The following is a 15,007-nucleotide window of genomic DNA, read 5'->3' on the forward strand; positions in this document are numbered from 1 at the left end:
TTAGACCCACCACTGCCTCCTGTGGGAGTGAGTTCCATAGTTATAACTGTGTGCCGCGTGGAAAAAAAATACCTCTATTTTATCTGTCCTGAATCTTCCAACTTTCAGCTTCATTGAACTCCAGTGCTAAGAGAGAGGGAGGAAAACTTTCCTCTCTCTGCTTTCTCCATGCCAGGTATACATTTATAGATTGCTGTCATGTCACCTGCTCCTCACTTTTCCTCTAAATAAAAAAACAACAAGCCTTTATTTATTTTTTTACAAGGGAGTTGCTACACTCACCCACCCACCCTGAATGTTTGAGTTGCCTTTTTCCAGCCTTTGCCCCACTCTACTGGTGAAGCATCCAGTATATTCCAAATGCAGTCACACCATAGTTTTGTATAATGACTTTATGATACCAGCAGCTTTATTTTCATTTCATTTCCCATAATAGAATTTGCCTTTTTTACAGCCACTTGCACACTGCATCAGCATCTTTAACAAGCTATCCACTATGGCCCAAAGTTCCCTTCCGGGTCTGACTTCAGACTCCCATCAGCCTATATGTGAAATTCATTTATTTCACCCCAGCATGTGCCACTTCACACTTATTCGAGGGGTGAGGACAGGTGGGTGCTTTTAGAGAAGGGTGAACCTGCATTTTTAAAAACTAAGTCGTGGAGTTTCTGTTTTTACCCTTTCTGAAAAAATCTGAGTGTTTTGTCTGGTTCCTTGTGGCCCCTCAAGTTTTCCTGCTAGGGTAGCACTAAAAATAAGCTTTTCTATAGACTGGCTAACCCAAGAATCTACCTCCTGAGTTATAAGTTCTTACAGGATTTGGATGCTAGCGCAAAGAGGCCTTGCTGTGCGCTTAGAGGTCTTTCCTCCTATAAACTAAGGAAAAACAAAATGTTTCTTGAGGAAGGTCTGTAGCTCAGTGATAGAACATGCTGCTTTGCATGCCAAAGGCCCTGGGCTCAATCTCTGGTAACGTCAGGTAGGACTGGGAATTTCCCCCATCTGAAGTCCTGGAGATCTCCTGCCAGTCAGTGCAGGCAGTACTGAGCTAGATTTACCAATAGTCTTGACTGCATATAAAGCAGCTTCCTGTGTACCCCAACTAGCTGGATTTTGTGAGCCACAGTAGACAAATAGCTAGTCTTTTTGAACCTAGGAGATCTGCATTCAGCTTCATCTGTCCCACTGACGCGCTGCAATGGAGATGGCTAAGTTGCTGTTCCTCATCTGACAATAATGAAAACTGTTATTGAGTTTTTGAGAGGCTACATTTAATAAAGCAGCACTGGCAGTGAATAGCACCAGAAGCTGAGTATCTTGCCTTTTTCTCATTTGAGGCAGGTGGCCTGCATGCTCAAACAAGCTGGCTTTTTCTGGGGAAGAGGGAAATGGATATGCATGCAGGTGGAACAGGATGTAATTTTGACAAATCTGTTTGGGGACCAAGGGGTTCTTTCAGGCATTAGCTGAAAAGTGTTGGTCTTATCAGGAAACTGCATGAAGCATCTGCTTCAGTCCACAGAGCGTGCAGTGGTTGGGTGAGGTTTGTAACTTTCTCTAGCCTTTAATATCTACTACTACGTATTGTATGCTTTTTTTATCGTTAAGTTGTGGAACTCCTTCCCTCAGGAGGCAGTGATGGCCACCAATTTGGATGATTTTGAAAGAGGCAGATTCATGGAGGAGAAAGCTATAGCCTGCCACCACAGTGACAGCAATGCTTGTGAACATGAGTTGCTGGAAACCAGAGGAGAAGAGAGGGCTCTTGTGCTTGAGTCCTGCTTGTGAACTTCCCACTAGGGCATCTGGTTGGCCACTGTGAGCACAGCTGTTGACCTGATCCAGCAGGCTCTGTTTACATTTCAGTAAAACCTGGTGCAGAGCAGGATAATGGTCTCTTGGTCACTGTCTCTTGAGGTGAGCATTAACTAGGGATGGGGGAGAAATTCACTTCAGGTCACATCTAAAGGCGAACCTACCAAAGCTGCATTTTCCAGACTGATATACAAACTGAGACGCAGCCATCCTTCCAAATTCACACTTCTCTTAATTTTGTAATGCAGTTCTCCAACCACAAAAGGTGTACAAAAATGCATTAATGAGGGCAAAGTGAGCAATCAAATCAGTTGCACGATTTAGTGAAAACAGTATGCACAGTTGTGTTAGGAAAATCCCTTTGCAAAACTGAGAACAGTAGACGCTCGGGTTGCAAACGTGATCCGTGTGGGAGGCACGTTTGCAACCTGCAGCGCCACGTCTGCACACACACATGGGTTGCAATTCGGCGCTTCTGCACATGCGCAAAGCACGATTTAGCGCTTCTGCGCATGCTCAATCACCGAAACCCATAAGTAACCTGTTCCGGTACTTCCAGGTTTCGGAACATCTGTTACCCCCAAAAAATGCAACCTGAAGCATCTGTAACTCGAGGTATGACTGTATATTGGGCAAAATTACATTAGGAGAAATTAGCACTAAGGTGCTGAAGAGTTTTCGTGAGGACTTTAAAAAAGAAAGAATGCAAATGAATGTGGCGAACTGAAGATTGGAAAATGAGAAACTGGGAGAAGCCAAAGCTGACACAAACATGTTTTAATCAGGTGCTGAAAGGAGTACATAAAAGGTGCCTGCCTGATATCATTAGACGGGGAGTTCCAAAGTATAGGTGCTGCCACACTAAAATATTGATTTCTTGCAGGCATGGAATAGCTGCTATGTGGCACCTGTAACTGGTGGGGCAAGGCAATCTTGCAAGTAAGCTGATCCCAAGTTGTCAAGGGCTTTATATTCTAATAGTAAAACCTTGAACCTGGCCTGGTGGCAAATTGGCAACTACTGCAGATCTCTGAGCACAGGTGTTACATGCTGACAAGGCCTGACTCCTGTGAGCATCTGAAGTAGCAAATGCTTTCAGGATTAAAAGGCAAATGGGAAGACGGGTTGACTGGAACAGAGGCGTCTCTGTTTAGAAATCAAGCGCAGCATACATGCCTTAGAAGCACATTTTCCCAGCCACCAAGAATGGCCTTTCCAGATGGGCTGAACCTGCGTTTGAGTCTCTCTCCATCTGTTCGCCCCAGATGTCCACATTCCCTTTTCCTCACCGTCTGCTTGGAGATTGAGTGCTGACATTATTCTTCATCTCTCCAGAGAGCTTGAATTCAGCAGTTAAATCCGCCATTCGCCTGGTTTCTCCCTGCTTCTTAATGGACAAGTAAAGCAAATCTGCAAAGGCTGCAGTTTGCTAACCTACCTAAGCCTCCCTGCACCAACTTACTGTTTTGAAGCCTAACTGGGCTCTCTCCCTGCCTTTGCAAGATCAAGTAGGTTTGTAAAATATTAACACAAGTCTTACTTCTTTCCTTCTTTGTGAAGTGCTGCCAGTTGTCTAGACCCAGGACTCACCCACACTTGCCTTTCTAGGAATAGGTCCGCACTTTAAAGCACTTCACTTTCCTTGACCTGCCACTTTCCCTGCAAACATCTGCACTTCAACGCTGAATTGAAACAAATGGCAATTAGGGTTTTCTTCCAATTGCTATTCTCTCCAATTCAGCAGTAAAGAGCCTGTTTTCACAGGGAAAGCACCTGGGCAAATAGAAGGGTGCCAGGACACAGTGCTTTAAACTCAAAACTGTGCTTAGAAATGCAGCACAAAAGGAAGTCTGGATGAGCCCTGAGAGTGTGGCAAGCTGTTTTGTTGACAGTAATCAGGGATCTTCTGTTCTGCAGATCAATTGGCATTGTGAGGCTGTAGGCAAAAATAACAAGTTCAAAGCCTCAGGGGGACAGTTATCCTTTTAAAAACAAAAAACAGAACCCCTTCAAATCAGAGGGTAATGCCATTGCAGAAGATTCCAATGTTAAGAGCATAAGAACAACAGAAGGCGCTACTGGATCAGGTCAGTGGCCCACCTAGTCCAGCATCCTGTTCTCACAGCAGCCAGTCAGGTGCCCCAAAGGGAAACCTGCAGGCAGGATCCAAGCACAAGAGCCCTCTCCCCTCCAGTGGTTTCCAGCAACTGGCATTCAGGGGCATTACAGCCTCTGACTATAGCATGGTCATCATGGCTAGTAGCCATTGACAGCCTTTTCCTCCTCCATGAATTTGGCTAATCTTTTAAAGCCCATCTAGCTCCTTCCTCCTGCAGGAGGGAGTTCATAGTTTAACTACGTCAACTACGTTAACAAACGTGAGTGTGGTTTTCATGACAATGAAATGTTTTTGCCCATTTCTACAAAACTCTTTAATCTGGTTCCCAATATTGCTCTTCATTTGTATTTACAAATACTTAAGCGTTGGAGACAATGTGCTGTACCGCTTAATAGAGTGCTAGGCTAGGACTAAGGAGACCCTGCACATGTTTCCATTAGGTCATGAAGCTCGTTGGGTGAGCCGCAGTCACTCAACCTGACCTACCTCACAGGGCTGTTGAGAGGATAAAATTTCATGTAAATTGAAAACAGCCTTTGAACTCGTTTCAGCAGAGGAGTGGTGAGTGACCGTGAGCTTGTTTCTCTCTGTGTGTCAACATCGCATGTCCTCCCTGCAGGGTTCCAGTTACAAAATTTTAGATACTCGCTCATAGCACAATGACGTCAGAACCCGCCGCAGCAGAAAGGCAACTTGCCAGGGAGGGCGTTGTTTTCAGTTGAAAAGCTGCCAGTGGATAAAGGGTTAATCACCCCCCCTGCTTTAAATCACAGCCCCAGCTTTACTACATCCTGTGGTTTTTTTCCTGTGCATTTAAGAGTTGCCTTAGAAATTAAGGCCAGAGGCAGGATATGCAAAATGCTGAATCAATAATTAAAAGCTGTATGTTAAAGTCAAACACTGGCGGTTGTTCTTTTAAGTGTACTTTCTCTGGCCATTTTTATTTTGAAAGAGAAACAGCTGCATAGCGCCCCGCCCCCAACACACGTATTTCCCCAGGGTGTCATACCAATTTCCCTTCTGGAAATCTTGGCTACAGTTGCTCCCCTCCTCCCTGTGTCCCAGGGTTAACTAACAGCGAATTCAAGAGCAAATTGTGGTGGGGAAGGGGAGTTGTGACAGAAAAGTAGATTGGGCTGCTTTTCCTTTGAAACAAGAATGGCCAGCTTAAACATGCTTTCCTTTTCTTCCTTTAAGGAGTGTTTAAAAGGGAGTACTTTGGGGCTAAAAAAAAAAAATTCTTTTCTGTGTCTGGGCTGATGGCACATTGTTTGCTTGAAGAGACAGGTTCCCTGCGTCCCTATATGTCATGCTTGAATTCCATCCAGACAGTGGCGTAGCGTGGGTTTCCAGCACCCGCTGCAAGGCAAGTATTGCGCTGTTAGCATGGGTGCCAAGAGGCTGCACTGCGGAACAAACTGAGACATTTGTAAGATTATATTTATTTTACAAGCGGAGTCCTGAGAGGTCGAGCACCTTTCCAGGTTGGCCCAACTTCAAAATGTGGTGTTTGGTAGGAAGCACTCCTCATCTTTGCAGATTCCTTTCCTTGATTTGTTAACAACAGCAACAAAATGTTCAAGCACAGCAAGAAGAAAGAAAACAGAGAATCAGAAATTTAAACCATAAAGCATCATGGGTCGGACCCACAAAGGCACAGTGCAGCTCAAAAGGGATAATAAAGTACAAAGTATTATGCACCTGTGACTTCCTTCATTACTGAGAATAAAGGTTCTACATTGTCTTAAACGAGCCAGACATTTGCATAAACCGATGGCATAGACTTTAGGCATTACATTAGCTGTGCTTCCTGCACAGCAGGGGGTTGGACTAGAACTAGCTGACCCTTGGGATTCCCTTCCAACTCCATAATTCTATGATTCTGAATACTGGTAGCACTGAGTGACCATGTGCCTCAGTAGTTGTATAAGAAATAAAATCATGCATTTTATACACACACACACGCTGTCACTTGAGCTCTGTTTTTAGGTACTTTTAGTTTACACTACATCTTTTCAAGGAGGGCAATTTGCCAAACCCCAGAGTACCAACAATTCAAATTATTAATATTAAATGTCTTCCAATATTTGGCAGTATAGCCCGTGGCTGTTGTTAAGAGATGAGAAGTTATTTTCTCTTCTTTAGGTTCCCCCCCCTAAAAATATCTATATACTTCTCTATGGTGAAGATATCTCACAGTGCTTTATGACAATAAATACACATAAAACTTGGTTTGAGCAAGTAATGCCAATCCTGGCCCAACTGCTCTGGCTGCCATTTAGTGCTTATAAAGCCTTAAAATGGCTCAAGACCACAGTACCTCAAGGACCACCTCTCCCCATTTGAACTAACCCAGACCCTGCAATCATCATCTGAGGTCCTTCTTCGCGTGCCTCCTCTGTGAGAGATCTGCAGGGCCTTTTTGATGTTGGCTCCCTGTTTGCAGAATGGTCTCCCCAGGGAGCCTTCACTATATATTTTTAGGCAGCCGGAGGTTAAACTGACTCCTTATAAAAGCATGTACATGACTCACCTACACACCGCATCCAAACACACTTAATGTGTTGCAACACACAGTTTGGAAAACTCTGATCCAAATAAGTCATTCTTTTTTAGGAATACCTGCAGTTGCTGCATAATCACTGACTTCACCTCTTATGCAACAAAAGGGTGTTGGCAACTGATCTCTTCAGTGATTGACTTGAGTTTACAGAAGCCTCCTGTTGTTTATTGGTTTGGTTAATTAAGTTAGGCTACAATCACAGCTATGCTTTGATTGGGAGTAAGCCCTGGTTGAACACAGTGGAGCTTACTTCTGAATAGACATACACAGCACACAAATATGTCCCCACAACACTGTTTGGGGATGTCCTTCCTCAGTGCAGTGATGCATTACAGGGTGACATCATGGGAGCAAGAGAGTGTGATTCACTCTCTCCAAAGCCAGGCTGCAGAGGAAACCTTTGGCTATGCTTTCCACAACCACTTACTTTGGGTTAAGGTAAAGGGACCCATGACCGTTAGGTCTAGTTGCAGACGACTCTGCGGTTGCAGTGCTCATCTCACTTTACTGGCCAAGGGAGCCGGTGTACAGCTTCCGGGTCATGTGGCCAGCATCACTAAGCCGCTTCTGGTGAACCAGAACAGCGCATGGAAACGCCGTTTCCCTTTCTGCCAGAGTGGTACCTATTTATCTACTTGCACTTCATGCTTTCGAACTGCTAGGTTGGCAGGAGCTGGGACTGAACAACAGGAGCTCACCCCGTTGCAGGGATTCGAACCGCCGACCATCTGATCGGCAAGCCCTGTGGAACCTCAGATTTTTATTTGTGCAGTGAGATCGCCGTTTATGGTAGTCTAATCATCCCATGTTACCCTGTAATTCATATCAAGTGATCCAGTTTGTGCATTCACGAGTACTAAAGCGGGGTTGGAATTCTATTCCACTAACTAAACATCTGTGGGAAGCAGATTTTGCCTTATATCTTTGAGGGCGGTGGCATCATGAAACAAACACACAGACTTTCACCACATGAAACATTCTCTATTTCTGTGTGAACATAAATTTGGCTTGCTTGGTGTTATTTCTTCTGGATCTCGGTGCCAGTTTACTTCCAACCAGAGGTTTAATATCTCAGTTGGGGTTAGCAAACACTTTTTACCTCATCATTGTGAACATGCCTGTGGCATTAAGAATATATTGCATAATACATAATTTCTAGCCATCTAAGCACACAGAGTGAGGGAGTTTTAATGAAATGAATACAAGAGCATGCCCATGCATGTACAAACTTCCCTTGAAGAAAGGTTGCAGCCTTTATGACTCTTTAGATAAGGCAAGTAAGAGGCAACACAATAGAAGTTTATAAACTTATGTATGGCATGGAGAAAGTGGATAGAAAGAAGTCTCCTTCTCACTTTCATAACACTAGAACAGACGGGCATCTCATGAAGCTGAATGTTGGAAAATTCAGGACAGATAAAAGTAAGGACTTATTCATGCAGCAAAGAGTTAATCTGTGGAACCCACTCCTACAGGAGGCAGTGATGGACAACAACTTGTATGGCTTTAAAACAGGGTCAGGCAAATTCATGGAGGTTGATGGCTACTAACCATGATACCTATTCTCTTCTTCCATGGTTGGAGGCAGCAATGCTCCTAGATATCAGTTACTGGTGACTGCAGGACAGGAAAGGGCTCTTTTGCTGGAATCCTGCATGGAGGTTTCCCACAGGCAATTTTCTGTCCACTGTGAGAGCAGGATGCTGAACTAGGTCAGCCATTGGCCTGATTCAGCATGCTCTTCTTATGTTCTCTGTTCTTTCCCATCTCTGTTCTGCTCATCCACAGTGACCTGTGACTGTCTCGAGGAGCTAAAGTTTAGGGGTGGAAAAGAAGGTTGCAGGTTCAAGCTTTACATCTGCAGTTGAAAGGGTTAGGGTTCAACAAATTCAATTCAGTTTCAATACAGTATTCCCTTAACATTTTGACTTCCCATCCTTACTTCCATGATGCTTCTGTTCAAATTGTTCATCTACTGCCATTAATGCCATATTTTTTCCATAACATTTATTGTACATTACATGCCTTTATCATTCTTATTCCTTTGCTTGTATTTGAAGTCCTGGTTGTGATTTCCTTTGACTATAATATATTCTCAGATAATCCAAAAAGGGTCTCCACTCTTCCACAAACATTTCTTTTGGTCTCCTATTTTTGCCAACACTTTGCCAACACTTTCGCCATCTCCACATAATTCAAATTCTGCTCCTCTTTTGTTGGAACTTCTTTCCATTTCTGTACATGCAGAATTCTGGCCGTGGTGGTAGCATACATAAACAATTTAACCAACTTTTGTGGAATCTCTGCCCTATTATTCCCAAAAGAAATGTCTCAGGCCTTTGGGGGATAACTATTTTAAACTATTTTTTTATATTCTTCAATTCAAAAGCCTGTCGCTTTTTTGCAAGTCCATCACATATGAAAAAATGACCCTTCAGACTGTTTGCATTTCCAGCATTTACTTGATACAGTCTTGTATATCTTGGTCAGTTTATCAGGTGTTACTGGTAAATACCACCTGTATGTTTCATATCTTGTGCACCTCTAGGCTTTGTAATCTATCTACCAAGTAAAACCTAATGGGAACTAATTTTTTGCAGCCTGATAAATCAAATTTGTCGGGAAAGGGAGATTTTGGCGTCCTTTGACTGCAGAACAACAATATGCACCCAAGTAGTGCAGCTCCTTCTGTGTTAATAAAGACAGTGTTTGAGAACAGCCTTTTTAAAGACTGTGTAAAGAAGAAGAAACGGCTGCCAGAGCTAAGGTTGCACCCGCAAGGTGAGCGTCCAAAGAGCAACAGAGTAAAACACCATCATTTACTGTCAAGGGGTTGTCAGTAATTTGCTGGCAGTAATTTGCTGGGAGTGGTGCAGACTCACGTCCTGTTTCTGGGCTAAGAAGCCTTTCTGAGAACCACACTGCCACTCTGGCTTTTTGTGGGGCAGGCAGGTGTCTCTTTTTGCAGCTGGTGTGCTTAGTGACCAAATCCCAGTTTTCCCCAGTTCCAAAACCACACTCCAGTTTTACTGCAGGAGGTATTATTGTTGTTTTATTATTAAGTGCATTTATATCCCACTTTTTCCCTCCCATGAGCTCGAGGTGGCCTTCTCTCCATCCTCGCATAAACCCCACAACAACCCTGTGAGGTAGTTTAGGCTGAGAGGCCCCTGTGGTCACACCCAGGGAACTTCATGGCTAAGTGGAGGATATAAACCCCTGTCTCTCCCAGGTCCTAGTCCTCATTTAAGCCCCACAACAACCCTGTGAGGCAGTTGGCGTCACTGGATCAAGTTCATCAGTTTTGTTGAACTAATTTAAAAGTTTCGATTGGATTTGGAATAGATGTGCAATTTTTGGTTGCTGTGTTGAATCAGGAGGCTCTTCTGAATGGTCTTTTTATAGGGTTGGGGGCACTAGGGGTGCCTGAAAAAGCTTGCTTTAAAGCAGGGGTTAGCAAACTTTTTCAGCAGGGGGCCAGTCCACTGTCCCTGAGGCCTTATGGGGGGCCAGACTCTATATTGAAAATAAAATATGAACGAATTCCTATGCCCCACAAATAACCCAGAGATGCATTTTAAATAAAAGGACACATTCTACTCATGTCAAAACACGCTCATTCCCAGACCGTCCGTGGGCGGAATTGAGAACGTGATTGGGCCGGATTCGGCCCCCAGGCCTTAATTTGCCTACCCAGGCTTTAAAGTTATATTGTAATAGCCCCTCTTATTTCCCCCCTCTGGCATTTCCCCCCTACCTCTTAACAGCTGCTCAACATACATAAGCCCCATTAGGTAAAAGCAGGGGAGCTTGGTGGGCTGATGGACACCTCCATAGGTGTTCTGCTGTACCATCTCGCTATAAGGCAGTGGATTGTAGTATGGAGGGCACCACATTTCTCTGGATCAGGTGGATTTGTTGGGGAATCTCTTTTAGCTTGAGGGCCATATTCTCTTCTAGGAAACCTGCAAGGGCCACATGCGAGTGGTGGGTGGAGCCAGAGGCAAAAGGAACCAAATGCATTATTATTATTATTATTATTATTATTATTATTAATTTTATTTTATTTATAAAAGAGGTAGAGTGAGGAGAGAAAAAATGAGTGTGAATGAAAAAAAATTAAAAATTCTGTTACATTACCATACATTAATATACAGATGTGTATATTCTTATTATCCTAACTCACATTTAATTGTCAGTAACCAAAACTCATTCCAAGTATCATTGTTTTTAACCAAATAAAGTTTGTGTCTATAAGCTGTCTGTTTATATGTTCCCAGTGTTGTCATGTTGCCAAGTGATTGATTAAGGGGAATCGTGTCTCTGTTCGTCCAGTTCATCAGTAGCAGTCTCTTGGCCACCATCAGGACGCATAGAATCCATTTTTGTTCTCCTATTGTTAATTTACATGTGATGGGTATATAGTTCAAGAGCATATTCACCTCTGAAAATCTTAATTTTTTCCCCCCTGTGGTGTCTTGTTTATATAGTCCAGCATTTACATCTCCAACAAACAGCTACATTAGATAGTCCTTTCTTATACAAGTGTAAGGGAGTCCAATAAATGCTAAATAATAGTTTCTGTTGATTTAGTCTTAGTTTAAGATCCATCAATGCATCTGATATCGAAGCCAATACATATTCCCACTGTCTAGATAATAGTGAGCATTCCCATTACTTAGTCCAGTCATTTCTTAAACTTTGCACATCAAACTTATTTGTTGATGATAAATATTTATAAAATGCTTTAGTTTCAAATGCAAATTTGGCCTTTGTGCAACAGGCTAGTTTCTACACACATGCATTATCACAGTATCCTCCATCCATCCATGCAAGAGGCATTGAAGTGTGTGCCAGACAGCAGAGCCAGGCCAGAGTCTTGGTGGTGCAGTCCCTCAGAATTCTCTGATTGGCTACCAAGACAGCCAAACAACCGGGGGGGGGGGGGAGGGGGGCTGGAGCCAACACTGGGGGGGGGGGGGAGGAACCGTTTCTGAGGGAGTTTTTAGATAGGGATAGAGATAGGGCTTGATTTGAGATGGGAGGTAAGGATTAGGATAAGGTTTGCCTGAGAGAGAACTGGTTCTGATTTGAGCCAAACAACCACACTGAGGAGACTATCTGTAGCAAGGGGAAAGAGCCTCGCAGCTTAGATAGGAAGACTGGGTTGAGTGTTTGGGGAATATAGTCAGGAGTTAACTGAAGGGCTGAGTCTGAGCCAAAAGCTGTGGGTATCAGACTACCTGTGTCTCATTCCAGTCAGGAGGGGAGATTTCTTCTAGGTAAAGAAGACTCCCAAAGCAATAACAAGGGGTGAGGTGATCCCCTGGGTCTGCTATACTAATTAGAATACCTCAGGTGTGGGATTGTTTTCTTTAAAAAAAAAAGTGAAGAAAAGTGCCCCTTTGCTTGTGAACCAAATTAATAAACGGTGTTAAAAGCGTTGATCTGAAGCATCTGCCCAAACTAAGCATAAGGACCTAGAAAGGAGTAACGGAAACTGAAGTGTAACAACTGATTTTAAGTAAAGGGAGTTTGAGAGAAGCTGTGACTGTCATACTGTGTTTAAGCCTGTGATGTCCCTATATTTAGTTTAAATAATAAGTTCTACCTGAAACAACATTTCTCCTGACCTAAAGTTGTTTCACCAACTTCGGAGTTGGGTGTTTTTTTGGGGTGGGAGAGGGGAGGGGGTAAATCAAACTTTCATTGTTTGATTAACTCCTGCCTGAGACTCCCTGAATGGCAGTTTCCCTCACACAAGACTCCCTCCCCCGATAGCCTGTGGTAAATTGCAGTCATTTATTTAATTGGCTTATAGTGAGGTAGGTCTACTTTAGTCCGCAACAAAGGGTACATTGCAATCAGGCAGAAACACTTAATGAGGGTGTGAAGATCAGCTATGAGTGTTGTGATCTGGCTGTTGATTCCCTGACTATTAATTAGCTGGGATTTCTGCATTTCATAGGGTTGGACTAGGTGACATATGAGGTCTCTACAATTCTCTGATTCTACAATTCTAGGTAGCTTAGGCTGAGAGGTGGTGACTGGCACTCAAGATCACACCCAATGAGCTTCATTGCCCAGTAGGGATTTGAAACCTGCTCTCCCGAAGGTCCTGTTCTGACACTCTAACCACTAGACCACACTGTGACTTCTCCCAAAGCAAGGGTGGTAGATCTGTGATGAACACGTGCAGGCCAGCACTTGATAACAAGCCATGTTCAAAAGCCCAGGGCTGTAGGTTGTTTAAGAGCACAATAAGAGACTGGCAGCTGGATCAGGCCAGCTCTGGTTAAAAAAAAAAATTGTTTGAGGAAATGCAGAATGGCCCTGAACCTTGGAAAGTGTTTCGGAAACTAAGGAGGGTGTTTTCATGCTTTTCTGCCCAATTTGCTCCATGTCTGAGTTTGCCACTTCCTTGCTTCTGCTATCTTTGAAATGTTTCCGTCTTCTTCCCATTCAGAAGGGTTCAAAATCACTGTTTTTAATTGGCTTTAAGAGGGTTCCACATAGCACAGACTGAGAATCCTCAATGCCAAGCCCTGAACAGCATCACTTTTTCATTGAAAGATCAATATGAAGCAACCAGCTTTTGAAGAGCAAATTGCTGTTTAATCCAAGCACAATTTTCAAGGATCAGCATAAGCCTAGACAGAAGAGTGCAAATCATAGAATGTAGAGTTAAAAGGGACACAAAGGGCCATTAATGTTAGAGAGGATGCTAACAGTTATTCATGCAGACATTTGTTTGTTTGCTTATTCCATAAAATTTATACACTGCTTCATTGTACTGAACCTCAAATCAGTTTATGAAAAGATGAAACAATAAAACTGAGAAAAAATCATAACCATATTGTTAAACATACAAAAGTTAAAATAATAAAGCAGATTAAGATTACCCTCAACTTTCTAAGCATCCGGGTAGGCTTGTCTAAACAAGCATTAAGTATGAAGTTACTTCCACTGTGGACTTGAACCTCCCCAAAAAATACTTGTCCTAAAAACACATAGTGTTATATATTAATGGGCTCACACACCAGAATCTTCTGGAAAGCCACTTGCAGAAACAGGAAACTGGGATGCATGTCCATTGAGATCTGACATATTAATGTGCCTGAGCAAATCTGCATTTCTCATTTCCCAGGATTTCCAGGCCCAAGCAAAGCCAGATTTCTGATGGGTCCTGGCTTTGCCCAATAGTTTGAGAGCAGGCATGTTGAACATCTGGACAGGGGTGACCCATTCCAACAGAAAGTACTTTTAACAATCTGCCTTAAAACTACCGTACATAGGAAAAGGCCCTTAACATTAGTATTGAAGACTCCCTGTTGGGTCACATAAACCGCTTAAGTCTGTCTCCACTTACATACATGAAAGGTCTTTGAAAGTTTAACACAAATGGCATTGTACACTAGTTCACACATAAATTCTCAATCTTTCCAACTTCATTGAAGGGGTTGCTCCCATAATGGCACATTTTTTTTCATTTATGGTGGGATTGCAGAAATATCACAAATACTTAAATATGCAATTCTGGCATTGTCACAACTTGTACTATTAAATATATGGGATGATACTGTAAAATGATTCTCTTTGAAGGAATTGCTAAGTTGGTTTCTAGTAGCAGCTAGACTTTCTATTGCATAAAAATGGAAGAACTGAAAGGATCTGTTTCTTGAGTTTTGGCATAAGAATTTACAGAACCTCACAGCTGCTAAAAGGATGACACACAATATAATACATGGAGTTAAGTACCAGTGGAATATTGTCTTAAGATATTTCTCTTTCAGGTTCACACTAATAAACATTTCTGGAATATTCTTTAATATCCAGTAGTTCTTATGCGTTTGCCACATTTGCTGATGTTTTCTCCTTTTCTCCTTTTTGCTTCCAAAGGTTGGAGTCTGCAAGAGACCATGTTCTTCCCATTGACTATTACTTCCCACCACAGAAGACATGCTTGATCTGTGGGGATGAAGCTTCTGGGTGCCACTATGGAGCACTCACTTGCGGGAGCTGCAAAGTCTTTTTCAAGAGGGCAGCTGAAGGTAATTCATCTTTTTGTTTGTTTGTGATGTGTGTGATTGAATGCAAATCAGACGATGGCTGTAGATGTCATTCCCAACGCACAGATATAGGATGGGGTACCCCTGGCTTGACAACAAAAGGGATCTAGGGGTCTTAGGAGACCACAAGAACAACATGAGTCAGTGGTGTGATGCAGCAAAAAAAAAAAAGCTATTGCTATTGTATGCTGCATTAACAGATATCAAGGGAAAATAATAGTTTCACTCTATTCTTCCTTGGTCAGACCCCACTGGGAGTCCTGGGTCCATTTCTCAGTGCCACAGTTTAAGAAGTACCGTATATACTCAAGTATAAACCGACTTTTTCAGCACATTTTTTATGCTGAAAAAGCTCCCCTTGGCTTATACTAGAGTGAGGCGGGCAGCAGTGGCAGAGGGACGAGCAGCCCGAAAGCAGCCCTTTCTCGCCACTGGTCCCAC

At 43.0% G+C, this 15,007-nt stretch overlaps 1 protein-coding gene and 1 long non-coding RNA gene across 4 annotated transcripts in view; both read left to right on the top strand.

Moving 5' to 3' along the window:
• LOC310669768 overlaps positions 1 to 15,007 on the top strand; it is a 571,559-nt gene that overhangs the window by 255,840 nt on the left and 300,712 nt on the right. The window lies entirely within an intron of this gene.
• AR (androgen receptor) overlaps positions 1 to 15,007 on the top strand; it is a 214,015-nt gene that overhangs the window by 82,233 nt on the left and 116,775 nt on the right. For all 3 annotated transcript variants that reach the window (XR_014507203.1, XM_083423583.1, XM_083423584.1), the window contains exon 2: positions 14,397 to 14,548. Coding sequence is in view for 2 of the 3 variants with exons in the window: in XM_083423583.1 (XP_083279709.1) it covers positions 14,397 to 14,548 (152 nt within the window). In the remaining variant the exon portion in view is untranslated. The remainder of the gene's footprint in view (positions 1 to 14,396; positions 14,549 to 15,007) is intronic.

This window comes from Podarcis tiliguerta (genome assembly GCF_965153285.1).
Source record: "Podarcis tiliguerta genome assembly, chromosome: Z".
NCBI classification, from domain to species: domain Eukaryota; kingdom Metazoa; phylum Chordata; class Lepidosauria; order Squamata; family Lacertidae; genus Podarcis; species Podarcis tiliguerta.